General features: G+C 33.6%; 2 protein-coding genes across 3 annotated transcripts; both read right to left on the bottom strand.

Annotated features, from left to right (window-relative positions):
• Nucleotides 1-64: 64 nt before the first annotated feature.
• On the bottom strand, nt 65-4,951 carry LOC132189150 (probable protein phosphatase 2C 9). 2 transcript variants are annotated; one of them, XM_059603728.1, is made up of 6 exons: nt 4,552-4,951; nt 4,255-4,392; nt 3,268-3,507; nt 2,882-3,158; nt 666-820; nt 65-464 (listed from the first exon to the last, which is right to left on the bottom strand). In XM_059603728.1, exons 2-6 carry the CDS (start codon nt 4,291-4,293, stop codon nt 324-326), a joined length of 852 nt encoding a protein of 283 aa, XP_059459711.1. In that variant the 5' UTR covers nt 4,294-4,392; nt 4,552-4,951; the 3' UTR covers nt 65-323. The 2 variants fall into 2 exon arrangements, with proteins under 2 accessions (XP_059459711.1, XP_059459712.1); XM_059603729.1 differs by having other exon boundaries at nt 4,255-4,350.
• A 7,716-nt stretch (nt 4,952-12,667) lies between these two features.
• On the bottom strand, nt 12,668-18,858 carry LOC132189368 (cryptochrome-1). Its single transcript, XM_059604087.1, has 5 exons — nt 18,227-18,858; nt 17,058-17,276; nt 14,623-15,329; nt 13,270-14,072; nt 12,668-13,026 (listed from the first exon to the last, which is right to left on the bottom strand). The coding sequence occupies exons 1-5, from the start codon at nt 18,540-18,542 to the stop codon at nt 13,023-13,025; spliced, it is 2,049 nt and encodes a 682-aa protein (XP_059460070.1). The 5' UTR covers nt 18,543-18,858; the 3' UTR covers nt 12,668-13,022.
• Between the last annotated feature and the right edge of the window lie 7,175 nt (nt 18,859-26,033).

Here is a 26,033-nt window from a genome sequence, read left to right as displayed (position 1 = left end):
GCAAATTCTCCAATCATAACAATAAGCATATTCTTCATCTACACAGCCTCAGGGAAACAGAGCGTGAGAGTAGAACACAACATATATCATATCAAGCTCCTAATCCACTTTCAAAAATAAATCAAACAATATCAAACACCGATGGAGAAAATAACTTTACATTGGGAGAATCCTTCCTTTTTCTTATCTCTGAAGATTCGGTGTGCATTACCCTAAGCAGGTCTATTTGCTGTCGGTCTGAGACCTTAAATTGGCATCCCTTGTAAAAAAAAGCTCTTATTATAGGTTTATACTGCACTTGCAGAGCAACATGATTTGAGGTATTATCCCCTAAATCGAACAACAATGCAGGATATATCATCTTTACTGTCCCTTTTCAAGGCTTCAGCTATTAATTGCTTAGCTGCTTTCTGTGGGTCTTTGATCTTCCTTGCAATATCAACTGCTTCTTGATTGGCAATTACCTGTTTATAACATACAAAAGGGAAAGATGATCTTTTTAAAACGTTTTCTACCGCAAGCCCCATGACACAGCACAGGAAGGATTTTCTCACAAAACAGAAGATAGGAAATGTGATGCATCACCAATCATATGCTATTTTTGCATGAACCTGTGGCTACTATCAATGCAGCGAGGAAACAGATCTGGAAAGTAAAACAATTACCTTCCAAAGACCATCACTAGCAAGGATTAGAATATCAGTGTTGATATCTACAATAGTATCTCGTATGTCAGGGTCAGATCGCAAATGTGATTTGAGGCTCTTGTCTCCAAAAGCACGAGAAACGGCCAGCTGCCCATTGACTCTAGGGACATCTCCTGATAAGAAAGTGCAGCAGAAATCAGGATTAACATCACCCAACTACCAAACTCTCTAAATCAAAGCACCGCAAAAAGCATACAATATCCAAGGGGTTGTTAACATGAACGAACACCAGAGGATTTACTGTTTCATTCACGAAAGCTGCCACGTTGCATCTGATGATGCATACAAATGATACACTCATCTTTGGCTTATCATTGGCAACTAGCGTTGGAGTTAATAAGGACTTTAAATAAAAGATGTTTCACATTATTGGAAAGAAAAACAAGGTATCATTTGAACTAATTAAAATTTGCAACAGGAACCAGCCTTCAAACATCAATTATGGCAGCGACCATATATAAAACTCTCATTTAATATTATGGATGTTGTAGTCCCAATATTTATTTAACATACAAGAACATCATGTCAAGTTCTGGAAGGCCTCCAATGTGCCTTTGAGACAAGGATGAAGTGGTCAAGAATAACCAATGGTAAGAGTACATTGAACAAAAGCTAAGAATCTTACCATGGTTTAAAGCAAATTGAATATAAACATGTAAAAATTAGCACGAGAGCTTCTTCCTAAACTTGGATCTACTTTTAGATATGATCAACATGATAGTAAGCAGATTGCTGTGCAGCAAAGACTTGTCAAAGGAAGCTGAAGAGAAATCAAGAGACACCTAAGACATACAGAGCAGCACATTAACAGAAGATAGATGCACTAGGGACCAACCCACTTCCATATTAAGAATTGGAAGTCCCATTTTGAAGGAAAACCCTAAAATTTTCTCACCCAGCCAAAGTTTGGTGTCATCTGATATTTAACTAAAATATATTCTCTCAGGAGAACAATAAAACAGCATCAGGACCACCAAGAGGTACAAGACACATACAAAGGTATGGTACCAAGTTACTAACTCCACAAGCCTACAACTGTAATCCATTTAATGACATTAGTATCACCTTCCGCATGGACAGTGGAAAATATTCTTGTTTTTGAATTCTTAATAGCAAAGAAGGATATCCACACTTTTGTGTTATCCCGTCCAAGAGGTTTATGATATTAAAAAAAAAAACAAAAAATGTCTTCTACCCAATCAACCTGGCTGCACTAGAGAGCAAAAACCCACAATCAACTTATTTGTGCTAGTTAAGCTCTAATACCATTTGTCATGATTCAAAGAAACGCTAACCATATTTACGCTATACTCCAAAATAATTAATCAAAGTTATAATTTAAGTTTAGTATCCATGCAAAACCTTCACAAGCTTCCCATCAAATGTAGGAATTAACATATATCATGATAATTTTGGGTATCACACTATTGCACTTGTGCCCAATAGATAGTGTACGCTAATTCTTTTTTTCTGGGTGGTCTTGTATCCAAAGTATGGAGCATTAAATCCATCCAACCTCTCAACATGAGAAACGTCTAGGTACCTTAGAGATCCATCATTGAAGCCCCCAAAAAGAGAGTCATGACAATTCAATGAGGTAATCATAAGAGAAATTTGAACTGAACAACCAAACTCAGAAAGAATGATTTTTTTTTTAATGGGTAAAAAAGCTACTAATTTAATGGACTGGGATATGATTTGCATGGTAGAAGCAGGGATACAACATAATTTAATCCTTGAAATGTGAATCAACAAAGTTATGCTTTAAGACAAGAAAACTGATCATCCCAACACGAAATATCTTAAGAATAAGCTGGGAAGTTTCCAGGCTTGATCAAGCTATGAAACGAAGCACATGATTCATTTTTTAATTCCAATATTATTTTGGTGCATATCACAGTAAATGGACGGCCACCTAACCATAAAATCTCATTGATGCTACAACAATCCTTGATAATCAGATAACTAATTGTATTTCTTTATATTATATTTCAAGTATAGAGATCTACCAACAATTTTAAGTGCATAAGAAAGAGCTGCAACTCCATTTCAATGATGATTGACAGATACTGAATGGTTAATTATTTCAGGGAAAATATCAGCCATGTGTATATCAACTTCAGATAAGTAGGCATTCAGACAAACTCTTTAAAGAGGCATGGTTGTGATAAAACCTGGCATGTTTGAGACAAAACCGCCTTTATTCTCAATAATGCCTCGTTCGGTGTTGGGCTCATGATCTATAGTCATTTGTATTGCCTGGCCCCCGCTTGAGAGAACTGCTCGCGAATCTCCGACATTAGCTATCCATAATTTTTGGCCATTTATCAAAATTGCCGTTACAGCTGTGGATCCACCCCGCCCCAAGTCAGAGCTGTGTGAGAGAATTGCCTGGTCTGTCTTCTCATAGGCTTTTGTGATTGACCTGTTGGGGTCAACCCAAAATTCTTCCTAGAATGATCAAATTAAAGTGTAAGAACACATCCCTTCAAATTTATTATGTAACTGAGCAAGAGTGAAATCTATGATTATCTGTTAAAGTTTCAAAGCAACAACCCACCTCCTTTAGGATATTGGACATCAAATGTTTCTGTAGGTAGGCAGGAACACTATCTCCCAAATGGCCGTCATATATAGCGAACAGCCCTAACTCATGTTCCTGAATCTGCACAAACTTAGCAACATGATAATCCTCCATTGGATGATTAGCTTTCCCTTTTACTAGGCTGAAACCATACTTCATTAACCCCTCATGGCTTCTTCCTTTACCAGAGCTAGATGAGGAACGTACTCCTACAAGCTAGATAGCAAAATTACGAATAAGAAAAACCTCAATAGTATGGTTTAGAGGCAGTTACAGGTATGGAAGCACACAAAAACTAGTTGCAATAAGGCAGCAGGAAGAAAATTAAACAAATAAATGACTATCATATTTCTTAAAAAATATCATTCCAAACAAATGAAGCATTGAAAGTTATCATGATTGGAACTTTCCTTTTTCTTTTTCTCTCTTATTTTGTATTTATTCTTTTTTCTACTTCTCTTTTTACCCGTTCTTTTCTGGTCTCAGTAACTCTACGTGTCTGTGCTGGTTGAGAGAGTGGGGGTGCAAAGAGGGGCATCAAAGTGCTTAGAAAAATAAAAAAATAAAAATTTGTGGACTTCCAACTTCCAAGTATAAGATCCTTCACTCAACATGCAGTTGGTTCAATTCAGAGCATCAGCCCATCCTAAAATATGTGGCTTAATGGTGCAAAATGTCTTACACCCAATTTCAGCAACCCTGCAAACAAGAGTCAAACTATGGGCTAAGTTATTCCCATCAAACTCACCGAAGAAGTAAATACCTTGGAGAACTTTATCATAACAGATGTAGCATAACATCAAACATGTAAAAGTGGATTTTTCAACTCAATGAAACCACACAATTATCATATTCACCCAGAATCGACAAGCCCACGAAGAAAAGTGGAGCACATACACTAAAGTCCTCAGACATGACATGCCTTTTCAGTCCCTCCAACTTTAGTAGAGAAAGCATCGTTACCTGAGAGTAGGAAGATTTGAAACAGCATAACCTATCCATAAAAATAATTCCTCAGTCCCTCCAACTTTCTTCAGCTAAATTCTCAACATCCAACTCCTGTAGCCACGTCCAATTAAAAATTCAAACCAACCCACCACCCTAAAATTCACAAATTGCATCATCAAAAACATACTCGATCATTATTCATAATATGACACAAAAAAAAGACAACCTTTAAAAACAACCCTAAAACCCAGAAAGCCACAAAAGCCGAAAACAGAAAAAACAGGAACTGGGTAATCGAGAATTTCATCTTACCGATCCAATTGAACGCCAAAAATGACTGAGCTTGTTGTTTTGGTTGTATATACTTCTGCTCCTTCTCCTTATTAGTTCGCACAAGTCATTCAATAAAAGAATGACAATTATTTTAAAAAAAAAAAAAAAAAGGAAGAAAAAGAAAAAGAAAAAGGCCTAACCAACAAAATAAAAAAGAAGAGAAAGGGAGAGAGAATATTTGAAACTTTATCTCAAAAAGAGAAGAAAAAACCAATTATATATAAAAGGAAGTTTATGAGAGCCTGAGAGGAAGGAGTCGAAGGTGTTCCTCAATTCTCCGTGATGAGTATAACCGTTTCTGGACTTTTGCCAATGCGAAAAAAGATATTATAATAAAGTAGAAAACGGGCTGCCCAGCGGACTTCTTTCCTGTTGACTTTGCTGTTTCCAGTTCTACTATTGAGTCTGATTTCTCTGTTTGGCTCTTGCTTTTATGCTTCTAAGTTCTATCCTTGTAAGTACAACATTTTTTTTTTCTTTATTTGTTCATGCGGCTCCACTAACAAAGTAAACGGTAAATGTTCAAAGAAATTACCCTTCCATGGTATTGTAGCATTGTACTTTTATCCATATTAAAAAAGAAAGGAAAAACTATGGAAGCTTTTGTGTATACAATTATAGGACCAACCATCTACAAAAGAGTAGTCAAATTTAACTATTATGGGTATTTTTTCGTCCTCAACAAAATAGGTAACTTAACTTCTTTTTATCTACTGTGAAATGCTGATTAACCTATTTACTATTTACACTGTAAACTTTGTTTATTATTTGTTATTTCCCACTTTCTTTCTTTTACTGTCCCTCTCATTATCTTTCTTTCACTCTTTCTCATATAAAATAATATTTAAAGAAAGTAAAAAATATAATAGAGAATCTGTTGAAGTGTACATGAAAAAATGAGTAGCTAAAGTAAAAATTTATACTTTTTCAGTAGCTATGTTGCCTACTTATGCTGGAAATGCTCCCACACCTTTTTTTAGATAAAACGAGCGAACTATTTTGCTTACTTTTACTGGAAATGCTCTCACACTCCTTTCATGGTTTTTTTTTTATAGATAAAATGAGCGAACTTTCATATATCGTCAACTCATACAACGCTTAACAAATATAATATTAGAGATGCATTGGGGAGCTTTCTCAATAAGAGTGGAGATGAGCCTTAACTAGAGAGCCAAGGAAAGAAAGAAATACCCTGAAAGATATATAAGACTATTAGTATGTTCGTTAACGTGTTTTGAGGACTATTTTGTATTTTTTAATTTGAACGAATATTCTAAAGAAATTTATTTTTGTATTTTAAATTGTTTGTTAATATTTTTGTTTTCAGAATAAAAAAATTAATTGTTTATTCACATCTATATATATATCCTGGTATAACATAAGTTAAAAACAATATATATTCTTTATTTTAATACACATATATAAATTATTTTTCTTATATATATATAGTATTGAGTTTGTTAACAAGCCTGTTAATTTACAAATCTTGTTTACGAACTTGTTTGTGAGCATTCTTTACAAATATAAATCAGTTGATAATTTTTCGCTCAAGCTTGGGGCACAACATATAATAATAAGAATAGTTATTGACCAAATTCTCAAGTCATTAATTATAGTCAAATCTATTATTCACAAGTTTTGCAAAAGCTATCAAATTAATTACTTTCTAATATATATGTTTCGCTATATATGAATGATTTGGTTGGTGTGTTAGAGTTGAATATCTTTTTCTTTTTCTTTTTCTTTTTTCTTTTTTCTTTTTGTTTTTGTGGCTATATATATATATATACCAAAATTAAAATTTAATTGAGACAAATTCATAGTTCAAAAACCTAGCGAAAAAGAGATGGAGAAAATACATAGAATTAACCAAAAGGGCGGGTGAGTCGGTGACCGACCCCACGGCCACGAGAAGAAGCTTCCTTGTGTTTGATGTTTCATGCTTTTGCTGACCACGACCGACCAGACTTCATTGACTAAAAAAAGCCTTTGATTTGTGTCCTAATTATTTTGTTTTATTTTTTTATTTTTTATTTGTGATTTATCTTTAGAATATTCACTAGTTTTATTTTTTATTTATTTTTTTTATTTTTTACATGTCCACACAGAAAAAGAGGAAAAGGAGATTTGAACTAGTGATCTCCGCTTCATGAGACATGATTCACAGCCGATTGAGGTACTTTTTGGGGACAGAATATTCAGTAGTTGTTTTGAGAATTATTAAAACTAAATATAAATTAGTCCTTCAATTAAAATTTACGTATAGGTTTAAATTTCTCCTTAATAAATAAATAACAAAGACAAAGTTCAAATTCAAAACATTTTTTCACGAGTTAATATAAAACAAAAATTTAATAATTTAATTAATATTCTAATTGTTTTTCTACTCCTCTTCTTTTGTTTATGTTATTATATATACATCGTATGATAATGCTTGAGTTTATTTATTTATTGTTTTTTTGGGGAGAGGGTGAGGGGTTGACTTCATTCACGAATGACAACTTTGATTTTCTCTTTTTTTTTTTCTTTTTTTTTTGGACTTGTTCAAATGTTTTTGCTTTGGGATGATCCTAATTGACTATTTCTTATGATATATGCTCCTACAAGGCCAGCTATTATTCAATATAGAACTATAGAAGCATGCAAGGTGTAAGAAATTATAAAGCTTGATCCAAAAATAAATATTAAATTGTAGAAACTAAAATTTTTTAATTTAACCAATATTGAAGAAAGCATAGGACTAAGTCAAAAAGACCATAACTCTTTAATCTATCCCATCTATAATGGATCTCGAAGAGGCAAAGGGCATTGTAAAGAGGTATTGTATCTTTTATGAATCACAAAGAGGTATTGTAATCTTATTTTGTGTGATATATTTTGTACAACTTAATTAGTACATGCAAACATGGCATTTTTTCTTCATGCCTTTTTCTCTAAATTTATTCTTCTCCCCATAAACCTACATAGGCCAGCAAATTAGTCAAATAATTCATATTAGCTAAATATAGTTAATATGAGTTATTTTTCTCTTCTGTCTATTTTTTTTTTGTTTGATATATCAAATAAAGTATTAATTCTCTCTAAAGGATAGCCCAATTACAGAGATTTCTAGTTCGAGTCATCCTTATGTGTGGACAAGTTAAAAAAAAAAAAAAATTAATTAATTCTTTATTTACCTTCTTAATTTCTTTCTTTAATAAAAACTTTGAAAAATAATATTTAAATAAAATAGAGAGTATAATAGAGAATCTGATAAAGTTTGTATAGAAAAAACAATAATTAAAATAAAAAATTACATTTTTTTTCAGTAAATATTTTTAACTGCTATGGTTAGAAAGTAAAATGAACTCCTGCTTGCTTTCGCATGCTGTCTCGTACAAGTTCACTTTCTTGTTTCTTATTATTATTATTTTCTGAGACGTTAGCCGGAAAAGAAAGAATTTTTCTTGGTCAAAAATAAGAATATAAATAATTTTATAAAAGTCGAATGAATTGACATTAAAAAAGAAAAAGAAAAAACTGTTCCAAAGCTAAAAAAAAATAAGTTAAAAAATGAGGAATCTTGGCAGAAGGGTCAGATATGCTATACAATTCAAAAACATTTATTGAAAGTTGAAACATCTTAGGCTTTATATCGTACAATTTCAACAATGAATGAAAGAAACAGTGCTAAACTTTTCTTTCATTCTTTATTATTGTTATTATTATTATTATTATTTTTCCTCTATGGTTCTTGAAAGCCTGAAAGGGTATTACTCAGGGTACAACTACCCCCTTTTAGGAGAATAGGATTATCACAAATATTTTTTCTTAAAAAAAAAAAAAAAAACTTACAAATAAAAAAATTGAAGAAAAAGAAATAAAATATATGACTTAAATAGGATATTATGAAGGAAAATGTGTAGATGTTTTCTAGTATGTATACATAACTAAGTGCATAATGGTATCAGAGCTAACAGACTAATGTCAATTATTAGATCTTAAATTGCAATTTTTTTTTTTCTATACTTCATTTTTCTCCTCTAATCGTTTTCTCTCTGATTTTAACATGTATCGAGAAGAAAACGATCTATGAGATCCATTGCTTGTCTACCGAGAAAAAAAAAAAAAAAAAGCCCGAAGAGGCAAATTTTTTTGGCCCTTGGCCCATTTCAAGCTCATAGTTTGCTCATTTCGGCTATAGTAGCCAGTGTCAAAATTCCGGTCAAAGTCTCTGATGCCAGTCAAAAAGTTGTAGATGTTCAAGTTCCGGCCATAGTTGACGAAGTTAAAGTTTAAGAGTACTGATGTTTCAAATCAGATGCCATTAGCTCACTCCAGCCACTCGATATGTTCAATATCAACGATCGTTAACGCACCGTTCATGTTAAGGATATAAATCCTTTTGATTAATGAAGATTTGATTTGTGATTATTGTTGATTTAATTTGTTATTAAATACTATTTAATCACTACTTTAACAAGAATTAGGTTGGTTTTTTTTGAGGAGGGGGTCCCAAATTTTTTAAAAATATCTATAAAATTTTCTTTAAAATTAATTTTTTACCCTTTTCATTTTTTTTTTTAAATTTTTAAATTTTTTAGTTTTAACCCGGCCTAAAATTCTAATTCCGTACCTGTATCTAACCTAAAATATCTTTTCCTTTGGTCGGTCAGGGGCGGCAGCCGGCAGACCACAAGTGCACCAATGTTCCCACCCGGACATCCTTTGAGACCACGTAATATTTCAAAATATCAAATGAAAAAACACGTTTATCATACACACGTTTAAAATGCTATATATAATGAAAAAGGTAATTCTAAATTTAACCTATTCAATTTCATAAAACAACGAGTAAAATAATATTATTCACATAAAACTGTTCTTTAATGTACAAATGTTTTTGCCATGCATTGTTTCAAGTATGTAAACAGTTTGTATTATTATTATTTTTTTAATGCAAGAAGGGAACGAATCTGTCCACATATGTTCTAAATTTTGGTCCAACGCCAATCTTGCCAACCGATAGGCTACTTCATTGCCATATCTTTTCACATGTTGAACACTTTACATTCGACAGCTCTCTAGGAGAATCTTAGCCTCATCCATAAGATAACCAAATTGCGCCCCACTACTTTCTTTACTACAGAGAACCTGCATCACCGCAACCGAGATCGATGTCCATGAACCCCAGCTGCCAAATAAAATCTACTACTTTTCAAGCTGCTACTGCCTCAGCAGTTTGAGGATCCGTTATGCAAGGTTTTAGAAAACATTTGGCTGCAATAGTTGTTAACAGTTTGTTAGTAACGATGTTGTTGTTGGTTTTTTCTTTTCTTTTTTTCAAATCTAAAGAATTCTTAATTCTAAATTTATATATAAATCCAACCGTTGCAATCACTTAGGCCATTTTGAGAGAGGCCACAAATTGTTCTGCTTCTTTAGATTCTCTTATCGATTGTGCACTATACATTGAATCATAATTCATATCATATTTGACCACGTCTACAAGGAAATAATCAAACTTATATTTGACAGCATTTACAAAGAAAGAACAATTAAGTCATAATTGTTCTCTTTCTCAAACTCACATCTCTCTCACTCTATGGTTTTCTAAGGGAGAAATGTTAGGCTTCATATTCCTAACCATCTCCATACATTTTTTTTTTTTTAAAAAAAAATAATAATAAATTTATCATTGAATATGTAGAACTCACATGTAGACCTACAAATCCAATGGTGGATTTGAATTCATTTGAAAAAAAAAAAAAAAAAAAGATGATTAAGAAATGGTTAGCAAAATGAGGCCTAGCATTTAACTTTTTTTTTTTTTTTTTTTTTTTTTTTTTTAAAAAAAACAGTTCAATCTCATTCATTGATAAACGAGCATAAAGTTCAAACAACATAGAGCAAAGCTCTGAAGCAACCATAGCCGAAGTTACGAGGTTACAAACGTCAAAGATGACGTATTATATTCCAGACTCATACAAAATCTATTAATTTATAACTAATTTTCAAATCAAACAGCAGATTCTACACCAAACAGACTTAAACCAATGCATAAGTAGCTCTTATTTATATAAACCTCATAAACAACCAAATTTGTTAAGGTGATCATCATATTATTTGCCCAAATCTTTTTTGTTTTTCCCTATAAGTAAGGGATTGATATAATGATATCTCTCTTTCGAGGTTTATAGTAGTTGACTTATGGGATGGTCCCAAGTGGGAATCCAATGCTTTGCTTTGAATTAGAAAATGCTCAAGCCTTTGATGATTCGCAAGAGGAAAAGATAGAAATTAAAAAAAGAAGATTAATTAGGCTGATGGCTCATCGCATGCTGCGTTACCAATGATAGGCCATTAGACCTCATGCTCTATGGCTATGGCTTTCATTTCTAATCTCAGCACCACAGAATTCTCATTAATCTCTTGCTTCTTAGTATGGCAACAAATTAGAGACCAATAAGAGTTCTTTAGACTATCATAATATATATAATGCATTCTTTTCTTCTTCCTGCCCACCTACCAGCTAAATTCCAGAATAAAAAATGCAATAAAATCAAACAAAGTTACAAGAACGTTATCATAGGAGAATATGTCCAACTGTGTGCCAAGACATTTGACCATCTTTAGTAAATCTGAATCTAATGTACAAAATCTTACAATATCCAATAATAATAATAAATAAATGGTTAACAGAAGTGCTATTATATGCTACACAATAATGCTTTTCATGGAGGTTGAGTGATGTAATTGCATGAAATTAACTCAACAATTTAATTGGGAATTTTGTACCTCTAGAGCTACAACACCATGCCAAACCCTTGATTTGCAATTAGTTTGGAGAATCTTTTATTGGTGATACCATAAATAAGGCACATGTTCAGAGCTTTGGATCCATTAGACAATTAAAAAGCCTACTCATTAGGAAGGTTAAAAAAGCCTAAGAGCTTCCACAATCGTATGCTCGCTAAGTGGTAACTAAACCAGAAGTCTAAGATAAAGGAAGTGGATCACTCCCATATCATATCAGATACGAGTCTTTTTCTCCCTAAACTCTCTTTATTCTACTTTCTCTTTATGAATACTCTACTGACTTAACCATCAGAGACTCTTTACTGGTGTCACTTTAAATTCTCTCTTTTTGTCTTGCAAGTGTCCTTTCGACCGGTCCAATTGAGCGAAAATCTCTTACAGAAAGTGGAAATGTCAAGGATCTTTCTTCTATTGAAAAAAAAAAAAAAAAAGTTTTAATGAATTTTATATGTAACTTAGCGTACCAACTACCAATATGGTTAAGTGTTCATGATATATTGGAAGCCGGACTAGTTCAACATGTAAAGGTGCAGATTTGGATGTCATAAGCGTGAGTATTTGGGAATCATCTAATGGCATCAAAGTGTCTCCAACTTAATGTGACAAAAAATTGACGACTCATTAGCATAAATTGCCCCATGAAGTAATACTAGTATACACTCTTAGTCGGCCAGTTTGACTGATTAATTAAACCCTAAAGACAATTAGTACTTAGTAGGGTCTGTTGTGGGTGTTAGTGGAGAGCTTAACTTACCAACCAAAATATTGAACTATGTTGGTGCTCAAAACCAACAAAGCCTTGATGCCGCCTTTTAAGGAGGAGCAGCTCTTGCAAAACCTAAAAGAAGTCGTTAGAAGTCCGTCGGTCTTGGGAGGACCAAGGGCACAACTACTGGGCGTCATACTTGAGTGAGGGCGTACTTGGGTCTGAGGCTGTTGGATCGTTGGGTTGTTTGGTTGTTTGGCCGGGAGGGGAGGAAAAAGAAGAAAATTATATAGAGAAGGAAAAGGGCTTCTATCTTCACATTGTAATTGCAGATATTTTGGACTACTCCAGCACTATATGGTGCCAGTTGACTGACTAGTTACAACATGAGGCCTTTGACCTTTAGCATTGTTCAGCTCTACTTGTCCTATATGGATGATTGGATTGGCAGGCCAATCATTGGAGCTTTCTATGAACCCTGCAATGAGCTTCTGGTGATTATGAAATCTTTATAATTTTTCAAGCCTGTTGAAGCATAGTTAAATGTAAATGTGTTTAACAAACCTAAGGTGGTCAGCGAAGTTTCAAGGCAGAAGAAAAATGTATTCTCAGCCTAATTAATAAAATTAGAAAGTACAAACCTGGTTTATTGGATAACTACACAACCCTATAATATGGCTCTCTTCTCCCCTTACAACTATACAGCAAAGCTATATATATATATATGTGGTACAACAATAAAGGATAGCGCCTAGCAGATGAGCTGCCTCTGTATCATTGTGGAATCTCACAGCATGGAAGGTCTGCAGCTCATCAGTCAGACGGGTGAAAAGAAAAGGTGGTATAAGATGTATGTGGGATGCTGCTGCACCATCCCTTTGACCCTTAGGAGTTCATGATACTTTGTCTCCACCTCTGAGCTACTAGACTTCTTGTGCCATATGCTCTACCTGTTAACAAAAGAAAACTTTACACAACTTTGAGGACTTTTTAAACAAACACAGAGAGAGAGACAACTAAGAAAAATAAACATGATTTTGTTCTCTCAATGACATTTGTTTTGACACATTGGTCCTTACACAATGCTATTTAATAGATTGTTATACGACTGTCATACAACTGCAATGACGTGATAGTGAAAATTAGCCTTTAGATCAACAAGGACTTAATAGCAATGCTTCAAGAGTTCTTACCCGGTTTGAGATAGCCGCCTCCAATTAACTATTTGGTGGGACTGAGGATGCCTCTGCAAGTATGATGAACTAGAAGCAATGCCATTTTCATCACCCACAAACTGTTCAGAGTGACTAGAAGTCGAAGGAGACCAAACGGGAACTACACCTCCATCCCTCTCTCTCCTACTACTACTAGAGGATTCTGCTGTGGAATCTTCAGCAGCATTCCGCATCACTACTGAAGTATTAAGTTGTGGCAGATTGTTGCTGCGAACGGTCTGAAGAAAAGCTTGGTTTAATGTGGTCCTTGCTGCTAATTCTTCAGTTCCATTCAGATTCATTGGCACTTCAGCTCTGCTCTCTTCTACCAAATTTCGAATGTCCGAAGAAGGTTCTTCCTCTTCCACTCTCACCAAAGAAGTCATGCTTGGTACCATCTGATCCTCATAGCGACGAATTGTCATAGGGGGGTTGTTCCTCAATGGTTCATGATTTTCCGCCATTTGTATATCTTGAGGAAAGGCAATTGGGGTTGATTCAGAGGAGTCTCCAAGCCCCTCCTCGATTCCATTTTCAATTGCAGCTCTTGAAGCTGCTTCTTGCTGCCACATCTCTGATAGTGCTTCTTGCAGCCTGGCTTTCGCTGCATCTATCCCTACAATCGGAAGAGGATAGTTTGACCCCAGCTCAATTCCTGCAGCTTGGAGTACAGGTTCTGGTGCATTCCATGGGTGGTGTATCCATTCAGTTGGTAGCCTGGCAAGTTCAGGAAGCCAACGTCGTACATATTCTCCATTGGGGTCGAACTTGTAGCCCTGAAACTGTAATGATATAACAACTTAAATCAAATGTCAATTTTTTATAATTGCAATCTCACAGAAAAAAGAAAAAAAAGAAAAAAAAAGAGGAGATCAATTGAAAAGTATATAGAGGTCACAAAGAATATAAACTTGTTGGAAACTTCAAAGTACTAAGGATTCTTTCAGTAAATCAAATTTTGACAGTCACGTAACTGATTAGGACAGTAAAACCTCAAACTTGTCTCCTGCACTTAGGTGTAGAGGCTGACAAGAAGTTACACTAAGACTCGATTTATTGTTAAAAAAAAACATTTATTAGGAATACTAAAATCTTGACCTATGTGAAACATCTAAAATCTTGAAAGGCCAGAATTATTTAGATGAGTAAATAACAAATGGTGCAAATTGAAAGATGTTTGTCTGTTTTTAGAAGGTCAAGAAAAGAACCTTGGCTAGTGTTAGAATATAAATTAAATGATAAAATTTATATTCTATCAGTTTAAGCTTTTGAGATAAATGGTGATTTAATAGCCATAATGATTAAATACATCTATTCGCACGGTGGTCGCACCTGTGGATTATCTATGCGGTCAAATTCACGGCCGTCAGGAAGAGTACCAGATATATACTGCCAACCAAGAGCATCACTTTCAAGATCAGCATCTAAGAGTGTATCCCAGAAATACTTCATCCCCCATCTCCATGGAAGTTGCAGAACCTTCACAAAGAAACTAGAAACAACTACTCGTATCCGATCATGCAGCCAGCCAGTGGCCCATAACTCTCTCATGCCAGCATCCACCAATGGATAACCAGTTCTACCCTGTCTCCATGCCTTAAAATAGCCTTCATTCACGACCCAAGGGAAGTGCTTGAGGTGCCCAAGAAGAGGCCTTTCGTGACTCTGAGGATGGTTAAAACTCAAGTATCTTGAATATTCTCTAAGGCCGATAGACTTGAGAAACAGGTTGACACTCTCTTCACCAGCCATGTTTCCTTCATTGGCCCAGAGAACCTGCTTGATGCGAACAAGATGAAATACTTTTCTCACACTCACCTCTCCAAAATGCAGGTGGGGAGAAAGAAATGAGGTTGTAGCACTATCAGCTTTCCTGCGATTTTTAGAATACTCTATTAATGGTCCATTGATGAATGTAGTCAGAGCCTTGTCAGCATTGCTCCACCCAGGTGACCATGCCCGAGCAAGAAGTGCATTGCTTCCCTTCTCTGATTCATCTTCAAAGACTAATGCATCAGATGGACACCCTGATACATTACCTGAGAAGAGTGCAAGAGATGTCATGAGTTTACTGCAAGACTTATGATATGGAAATAAAATACACTTTTGATGTAGAAGAACCTTTTACTGTATTCTGTTTTCTTCAGGTAGTTAGTTAAAGGAGTTAATTCCGTTTAACTGATGATGGATCAAGAATAGATAGTTATCTTATCAATTAGATACAAGTAGGAGATTTCCCCTTATTGATGGATTCCCTTACTAAAACTACCCATTCATACTCTTTGCATAAAGCTAATCCCACAATCCAAAGTTTATTGTCAAAAGATATGTTATTTAGTAGGCATAACAGTAAAAAAATGGCTTTAAAATTTTATTTGTTTACAAGTGCTAATTCCAAGGCTGATTTTCACTGTTATCCCATTCCAGTTGTATAACAGCCTACTAAATAGCATTACTTCTGATTTAAAAAAAAAAAAAAAATTCAAACCGAATCATAAGAGCCTCTTATCGTCAACCGTAGAGGTGCTTATGATTCAATATAGTAATATTTTCACCCTACATTAATGGAAATTTAAAATACTCATTTTTTTTTTCAAACATACTATATTGATAAATATAATTGTTTACATTCTAAAAAATATAATCAATGGTCTTTTAGACTCAACTTATATCAAATCTAACAAGTTTTACTTTTGGGTTAATTACATTTTTCCCCTAAACTTCTTCTTAAGCGAAAAACTCGTTAATAATCTCTATCAACTTTGTGTTTATTATGGACCAATACCAACTCCTCCAAAAAAAAAATACTCTGTCACTCAAATGGCTCTATAGTATCTTGAATTCCATGTGCATAAAAAAGCTTGGACAAACATATATTTTGGTCCCCAAAGTTCAGAAGAAGTTTCAATATAGTCCATAACATTTAAAAAGTCGGAATCTAACTCTTCAAATGATTTACGGCAACTAACAGTAATAAATTAATAATTTAGAAGCTTGTTTATGAATTTAAATATTAGGAACCAGAGTGGAATTTTGTATAAACCTTAAGGGTCAAAAACCAGAGTGGAGATCAAGATTCTCTAAAATTCTTAGAGCATTTCAAGTAGATTTCTTTAAATCTACTTGACATTAAATGGTTCAGATTTTGACACATTAACATTTATTAACATATTTACTTTTAATAACTCATCTTTATTATATTGTTTTCATATTTTAAATGTAATAAATATTGATATGACAAAATTTAAACCCTTTAATTTCAAAACAATAGAATGCCCTAAGAATTCTAAGAAATGCTAGGTGCTCTCCAGGTCCTAAGTGACTATTATTTTCTAAAAAAAATAAAAAAGAAAGTAACCCTTATTTCTCTCATTTGGTTTTTAGAAAAATAATATTTACCTAGGACAAAAGAACACCAAAAAATTACCTAACATTTTCCGAATTCTAGAGTAGGGTTTTGTTGATGTTTCTAATGGTGCAAAATAATTTGCTCATTAGAATTAGAATAATGTTACTGTATTCTTAAGTGTTCATCTCATACCATTTTTGTCTATGAGGCACATTCATATTCATTTTTTTTAAAACAAAAAAAGTATATATATATAGCAAATAGACGCGTAAGAATGGTAAGTAACATTTCTCGTATAAGAACAAGCATAAGATTTCCCAACTCAAGAGAATTAATAATTTGAGTACACATAACCTCTCAAAGATCTCATCACTATATGTAATATGTATAGAAAATAAGTAAATGGAAGAAAATTAACCTGAAATTATCCTCTTAGGTGGGAGGAGGGGAGCCTCAGGGTCATAGGGCATGCTAAGGCATCTTTCCCAGAAGGCGGCGAAAGTTGTGAATGGGCGGCCGTGATCATCATTAACATCCCACGGTTCGTAGAGCAAATCTGCATTAAACGAACGTACAGCTATGCCTTGGGCACTTAAAACCTCCTTTGTCCGGTGATCCCTAACAAGCGACAAAGGATCTGAAAAACACAAATTCTCCACCAAATAAATAAATAAAATGTAAAAGTCAATTTTGTTTTCTTCAATTCTTTAATTGGACAGAGAATAACTTCTATAATAAAGTCTCGGCATAAATGTGCCTTTCTTTCTAAAAATCTCCTCATTCACCTTTATTCTCTCATCTCTCTTCAGACAACCACCTCCTGAGAAAAACCCACCGCCACCGCCACCGCCCAGGAGTCCTTATATTGACTGATTCTAAATTATAAGATACAAAAGTTTGCAAGCATTCCACACCCAATTCGTGGTTCTCAATGTTGGGGTGTTTGATATTTATGGAACTTTTTCATTTCCAGACTCGAGAGCCTTCTCACCCTCTTCTTTTCAAGCTTGGGCGGTGGGTCAAGTTTGGGCAGTGGGTTTTTCTGTGGTTGTCTGAAGAGAAGTGAGAGAATAAAAGGTAAACGAAGAGATTTTTTTAGTCCATACCTGTTAGATTTGGTGTGATCTGGTGTTATGGTAAAATTTTATTTTCTTGTTCTCGGAGGGCACAAAAACTTGTTCATAATAACAAGATGAACAAAAATACCTTTTAATTACCTTTTCTTAATTAAAGAAAGATGAATAGATACAAATGAAACAGAGAAATTTAGCTGATGGTAGAAGGATGAACAGATGAACAGAAAAAGATAAGGAAAATCCAATATATATCCTACATTTTTATTACTGTACACAGCTTCTGAGCAACAAATCACCCAGAAAGAACATATTATCTTATTGAAAGAAACCATTAATTCCAATTTACCAGATGATAAATTAAAGAAAACCCAAAAGAATACAAGTGTTGAAAAAGCATATGAAGTTTTCAAGTTGAGTCAGCATGATCCAAAAGCATAAACAAGAATATCAAAATCCGTGGGAGCTCAAAATACTATTCAAATACAGAAAAAAGGGAAGAACAGAAACAGACCATATAAGTGGTTGAAGAAGAGCTGAGTAGCACCGGTTGACTTGACAACCTCAAGAAGAGAAGAAACGCTGTCGGTCGATCTCTTGGTGATGAGAGAAGTGCCGAGGCTCCTCAAGGAGGAATCAAGGTGAGCCAAACTGTGCTTGAGCCACCACCGTGAGACCCTACCGGGATAGTAGTGGCCTTCCTCCTCCGGCGCCCAGACGAAGACGGCAACCACCGCGCCTGCTCTTACTCCGGCAGCCAGCGCCGGGTTATCCTCTACTCTCAGATCTCTCCTGAACCATACTATGCTACAACCACCACCCGACGACATCTCCAAAAAATTGTAATTAATTTTTGCGTTCTGCCTTTTCCGCTGTACTTTTTTATGGTAGTTTGAGGATGGGATTTTATTGCATAAGCAACAACAAAGCACATTTGATATTGGTGTGGATGGATTTTGCACTTATCTTTTACTTTTCTTTCCGATATGATCATAGTACTACTACTACTATTATTATTATTATTTATTTATTTATTCATTTTTCCCACTTTTTTGGGTGAGTCTCTTTTTCATGCATATGGGGTTTGGTCTTTTTTGGACTAGTTGCAACAAAAGGGCTTTCTGCAAGAGAGAGAGAGAGATGGGGTTGGAAGGGGGTGAGTGAAGACGATTGGCTAGTGGGGGTGGGGATACAAATTGACTGGTAAATTGCAGCCACAAAATTTTGTTTTTGCAGATTTTGTTTTTATTTATATTTAGTTTTTTTTCTTATCCTCAACAACAAATCCCACCCACTTCTCTAATCCTTTGTTTGACAGGGTGGAAAATTGTCAATCGAAAGATGCCTTGAATTTCTACCCATTATCATCGTTCTTTTGAAGCTATGCGGGCGCCCATTAAACTATTTTCCGACTGGGAGCACCACGTTGCGAGCGATTAGACATTTATCCATTATTGTCCAACAATGATTCTGTTTTATACAGAAATTTGCTCTTTAATAAATCTATCTTCTTCTTTTTTTTTCTTTTTTTTCTTTTTGTCAGTTGTTTTTGCTTGGTGCCATCAGTGCCACTTGTGAGGGATTATATTTATGATATTATAATGTTTGGAGTTATGACAAATAATTTATTAAGTTTTAAAAGGCGATTAATCACATAAACGATAGTCAAACCATCTCATAGTTATTGGAGGTAGTTCGACCATCTTCTCAACTTTGTTTTTTATATTTTACTTTTGGGGTAGCTACAAAGTGGTTAAGTACCCTTAGAAATGCTCATAGGGGATAACCAAATCACTGTAAGGCCATAAATCCAGATTCCTTGGAATTCTTATGAGAATTCTAGTTTTTAAAATTTTAGGTTTAGGTCATCTATTTTCATCTAAGTTTCATTATTCTGCCACGTGTCTTACTACTAATAAATTTTTAATGATATTAATAATCATCATTATTTTATTAGTAATAGGACACGTGGCAGGATAATGACTCTTAAATGAAAATAAATTGTTTGAATCTGAAATTTTAGAAACTAAAATTCTCATAAGAATTCCAGGAGATTTGTATCTGGTCGAACCACCCCTATTTAGCAAATTAAATGATTTTGTCAACCTTTTTAAATGCAATTATTATTTTTTTCCTTATTCCAAAGAATGATTAATCACAACTCAAAAAGCTATTTACCACAACCCAAATCATATGACTAAAATTACATTTAATCATTAAATTTGTTAACTTATGTGAATCGATCCACATAAGTGAATCTCCCAAATCTAACAGTTAATTTATTTAATTTATAAAAATATATAAACCAAATATAAAGAAATAAAGAATTTATTCACCCTATCATTTCTGTTTATGATTGATTTATCCTTATATTATTTGCACTTGGACTTAGCATTGGAAGCTCGGATATTGGAGGGCGACGGCAAGTGGGAGAGAAAGGCATGAGATTTGGCATTTTTCTCATGAGGTGGGCCTTTGCTACCCGAGATTCCATTTGTGTCGCTGTAAAAGCTGATTAATGATGTCTCTGTCGCCATCTTTTTATAAATCTATCATTAGAACTCAACGTTAACTTTTTTATTAAAAAATAAATAAATAAATCAGCATGAGTTGATTGAACTCAAGTTATTTTAGGATTAAAAATTACTGTCATTTTTTTTTTAAGAATACTAATTTGTAGGTTATAGGCTAAGAGTCTGTTTGTAATTGCGTTTGAGAAATAGAACTTTTAAGTCAAAAAGAATTTTTGGGCAAAAGTTTTATTTTTAAACTTTTGCTAAAAGTGCGTTTTGATAATTTTTAAATTTTTTGAACCCTTAAAAACGCTTCTAATTTTTTTCTTCAAACGAACTTTTTTGAGTGTTAAAAGTGTTTTTAGTCATTTCAAACGCAATCACAAACAGACTCTAACTCTATTTGTGAATCCTAAATTTTATAGGAATGTTTTTGCCTGGAAATAATTAAGCTTAGTGCTTTTGTATTGTATCATAAATTAGTTAAAGATTTTAGAGAGAGACTGAAAATTTTCGCAGAATATATATATTTCTTTGTCGAATCAAGCTAAATTCTTGTGTTTTAATTCTTTAAAAGAATATCTTCTTCTTTCTTTCTTTTTTTTTGTCTGTTCTTTCTAACAATAACATCACTGCAAAAGACTGTCCTTTTGCTTCTCGTACGAGATTCATGTATATCTTCATACTCTATTTGCTCAATTTTTATAATTGGTTCCCATTTATGCTATGTGAAACTTGAAGTTGCTAGTTGTTTTAATCGAAGGTAAAATTATGCAATTACAATCAAGGACGGAGCCGACTTTAAATTTAAGTGGGGGCTCAGGGTCAAAATTTTTTTGGAAAATGACCAATTGATAAAAAATATCTTAAATTATTATTTTTCTGTCTTAAATTTTTGTTTTTCTTGTAATTTGGGGGGACCAAGGCCACTGACAGTCCCCGCTAAATCCGTCTCAAAAAAGCTGCTATAATTGTTTTGACCCAAAAAAAAAAAAAAAAAACTTTTGAAATTTATCAAACATTCTAGTTGTTTGAGAGGGTTTTGTAGATAATATTCTCCGTACGAAATGTACTCCAGATAACATGCATGCACATTCTCTAGTATGTAGATATATATTCTCCGATTAATTTTTGTGATTAGGTGACTCCTAATTAATCACAGCTGCCGTACTAATGTTTTAAAATCATTGTTTAGCTCCACATGGGCATGCTGTCCGGAAAGGAACCGATGTGTTACCATATTATTTAAGTGTCGGAATCTTGTTGGTCTCTAAAGAGAAACTGAATCCCGATCGTAATAAGGGGAAAGATCGTGTGTAATGTTTATGCTGCTGAGTCCACCAGAGAGTCTTCATCATTGATAAACCATTGTTTGTTAAATTGTGAGTACGTGTAGAAACAATAATGAGAAAATCTAATGCTACTAATTAATGCATTATGCGGCATTTATAAGAAAGACTTGATCTTCTCCCCTTAATTTTATTGAAGGGTCCAATTGTTTGAAAATGTGAAAAAACAATTTTATTTTTACCCTTATAAATATAACCAACTTTAGATAATCTGTGTCCTGTGGTCAATTTCAATATTTTTTTTTTTTTTTTTTTTTCACATGTCCATTGTCCACACAAGAGGAATATGAAGATTGTACTAGAAACTTCCACTTTATAAGGTGTGGATTTCAACCGATTAAGCTACCTGTTAGAACTAGTGGCTCATATTAGAACACTAGTGGTTGGCTAAGTAAACAGAATGGAGTGAAGCGACAATCATAGAGTGGGAGTCTACTGGTACTTTGGGGATAATTTTCAAAATACATCAGTACAATTAAGGTTTTCCTATATATATGTGTTATTTTGTAACCCTAAATTATTAATAATAAAATACAACCGCACTTTCTGTGGTACGTAGATGTAAACACATTGCCGAACTATGTAAATCAGTATCTTAATTCTTTTTTTTTAGATTCCATATTATTCATCATTATTATGTATAGTAACAACACTACCCCTTAGGAACAAATCTAGTTTTTTCTTATACAACTTGCATTGCGTCCATTTTTTAAAAAAACAAAAATCCATGTTGAAGCGCTTAAAAACACAACAACTGTCGCTTTTTTATCTTTAAATAATATTTAAAAACTCATATTCTAATTTCTACATAAATGTCCAAGAAAAAATATATGAAACTTCAACAAAAGGTACACCTCAGTATTTAATTTTACGACAAGTACCACCATAATTCTTTTTAAACTGAAATAGTCATTTGATTTACATTCTTACTACATGTAATAATTTGGCATTTAAAAAAAAAAAAATGTAATTTCACTTACCCCATGAAATTACGCGCCTTTTGCAAACACTTCACAATATTCAAAGCCTCTCTCTTTGGTATATCAAACTTTGATTCCCTTCTATTTTTTTCCTTCCGTTACATATTGCAGTTAATTTAAACGGTGAAATGAGTAATTTTAGTAAGGGTATTTTAGTAATTTTACACATTTTCATTAGAATTTAACAGAAAAAATCTTAAGGGAAGGGAGAAAGTGGAAAGAAATTAAAGTTCGATACACCAAAGTAAGAGACTTTGAATATTGAAAAGTGTTTGCAAAAGGCGTGTAATTTTATGGGATAAGTAAAATTACCCAAAAAAAAAAAAAAAAAAAAGTAGCATCATTTGTAAGGCCAGAAATATGCCACGTTATTAAGGTCTTGTGTTTGAAAGAGAAGTAAAAAAAAAAAGAAAAGAATATGAAAGAAGACGTGGCATGTTGCTGACCTTACATCAAAATTGTTTAAGAAATTGCCGTGGATCCTGCTCCTAATGAATTACAGCCCAGAGTTGACCTTCACCATCATTGAGAGAGAGAGAGAGATAGAGAGAGAGAGAAGAGAGGTAAATTCCCAAAAAAGTGAGTGATCAGCAAAATTTAGCTCGGCAACAAGAGTGGTCGTTACCGTCTGGTCAAGATAATGAAGATCGATCACCCCCTGGAATTCGTGTAAAGGACGATTGTAGTCAGGAGTCAGGACTCCAGGACTGGAAAAATGTCACCACATGTCATGTGGGGAGTGGGGGCCGGGGGGTGTGGTCCGTCTTTTTCTGTTTGTATGCTACGTACCTGATATTGTTTTGATGGTCATGGGCCTCACCTGATCCCTTCCCCACCATCTCTTTTCATCAACCATCCATTATATTAATTAATCCGATTTTATTATGTGACCAATATAACTTAATTATGAGCACTAACAATTATTGACACATTTTTTTTTTTTTTTTAATTTTTTTTCTTCTAACAAAGTGATATAAGAATAATTGAGTATTCTAGGTAGGTTGAATCCTAGATAGATCATCATCTCCTACTACTGATACATAGAGTTACGGCAGGCCCATCACTTCCAGAGTAGGCCTATTCATGTGCTATTTGCAGATGGGCCTGCCCAACCAACCAATATTGATTATTGGAGTCTGAAATTAGATAGAGAGATTTTAAAAAATAAAATAAAAAACCCAGGTAAACCATAAAAGGCGTTTTGTCCCTAGCAAGTTAAAAAAAAAAGGAAAAAAAAAATTCAAGAAATATAAAACAAGCACAAGGGACAAGTATTTGGCAGAGATCTGGGCGTATAAAAACATATCTCATTCTCTTCTTTATGTTTAGAAAAAATTTCAAAAAAATTATAAAAATCTACTCATATTAGATTCTCTACATTTAACTGACCATCAAAGGTTGTTCTAGTGTTTCCCAATGTGTAGGGAACCAAAAGTAGTTCCCTACACATTATTTTAATATAAACATTTCTCTTTTTTTTTCTTCTCTTTCATCTTTTTGTCTTTAATTGAAGATTGTGTTGGGATTTTGTGAAAAATGTGAGGGTAGGTAGGAAATTTGTATTTTGTAAAGAAATAATATTTTAATGGTATAGGGAAATGTAAGGAATGTATTGTAAAATATATTTTCATAGGGAAGCAATAAGTAGTTTTGTGCCCTAAACTTAAGAAAAATCAAAGGGAAGTTGCTGCTAGTACTCTAAGAAAATGTTATCTTAAAAGTTGCTGCTCTAGAGATAGACCATGCCTTTTGAAGTGAAGTTTAATTGTGGCAGAGATATGATACGTTAATCGAGGATGTAAAGATTGTTTTGCATAGTTACCAGGCTTGGGTTGTGGAGCATACCAGAAGGGAATCAAATATGGCGGCACATACGTACATTGGCAAAGGTAGCGATCCAAACATCTACGAAAAATATTTGGATGAATGAATAACCTGAATTTCTTGATGGCGTTGTAATTATTGATAGTTGTAATCTTTGACTTACTATGAATGAATGAGATTTCACTTAAAAAAAAAAAAAAAAAAAAAAACTTATAATGTCATATTTAATTATAAAATACGATCGAAAATCTGATTAGTGTATATAAGGTTATATTACTCGAAAACAAAACATCCCTGTCTTGATGTTGCCACTGCCCATGTTTTCCATGTCGTTGCCACCAACTCTATATATATTGTAAGATCTGATGATGGAGTCCCAATTCAACTATATTTCGTCACGCTGGCTATATTTGTATATATATATAACATGTATAAATTATACATGAAAATCTTATTTGACATGATTGCCATGACATAAGAAACGTTGATCAGTAGCATTCAACAAATGGGGTAGGATTAGGTGGTGAAAATTTCCATTTCTCTTTTTAATAAGGATGGAGAAGAAACCTAACCATATCCTTTTTTTCTATGTTGCTTTGACAACCACGACCACTTGACCTAAATCAATCAATTTCTGCGATTACTCTATATGCAGGTTACTCACAAAAGATATATATATAAGTAATTGGTTAATTAAAGTCCATTGCGATAACAACACGTGCGTGTGAAAAATTAGCTTCATCACCAAGACCAAGACTAGCTACTTCATAATAAATGGATTAGTTAGTTTGAAACTTTGAAGGTGATACGTGTGCATGTCAGTCAATTTCTTGCAAGAAAAGAATTATGTCCAATCATCTCACTAAAGAAATAAGAATCCTAATACTATTTAGTAGACTATTATATAATTGTCATACAATTGAAATGATGTGGCAGTAAAAATCAACTATTAATTTTGTTTTTACAAGTTCCGGTTGATCTAAAAATTGACTTTCATTGTCATTTTATCTTACTTGTATAACGATCTACTAAATAATATATACTGTTTTCTATAAAAGATATGTTATTTAGTAGACTGCTATAAAACTGCCATAAAATAATAATGTTGTTTAGTAAACTGTTATACGATTGCCATACAATTGGAATGGCATGACAGTGAAAATCAACAATTGATTTTTCTATTTTACAAGACCTTGTTGATGTAAAGGCTGATTTTCACTGTCATGTCATCCAAATTGTATGACCGTCTACTAAATAACATTATTCTTTGTTATTTCTTACTTACTCCCCCCCCCCCCCACCATATCTCTCTCTCCCACCATATCTCTCTCTCTTTCAAAGTTCACCAATGGAAGTTTAACGAAATAATTAATCATTTGCATCATTAAATCAGTTCCATGAAAAGCTGCACTCTTGACAATGAAGCCAAGAGGATGGAATTAATTAGGATCATGAATAATATCCAGTTAGTTATATTGTAAGAGTATTTTTGTCATCTCAAAAAGTAAAAAGACAAAAATATATCTCAAATATAACTAACCGGCTCAAATAAATTGGAGAGGATCCTATTCCAAGAGGATGGGCTCTGGCCTTTGAGTATCCGTTAGCGATAAATAGTACACTGGAAAATATATATATAGTTCTAGATCTGCTCA

The sequence above is a fragment of the Corylus avellana genome, chromosome ca8 (genome assembly GCF_901000735.1).
Source record: "Corylus avellana chromosome ca8, CavTom2PMs-1.0".
Classification (NCBI taxonomy): domain Eukaryota; kingdom Viridiplantae; phylum Streptophyta; class Magnoliopsida; order Fagales; family Betulaceae; genus Corylus; species Corylus avellana.
This window is presented reverse-complemented; position numbering and strand designations above follow the sequence as displayed.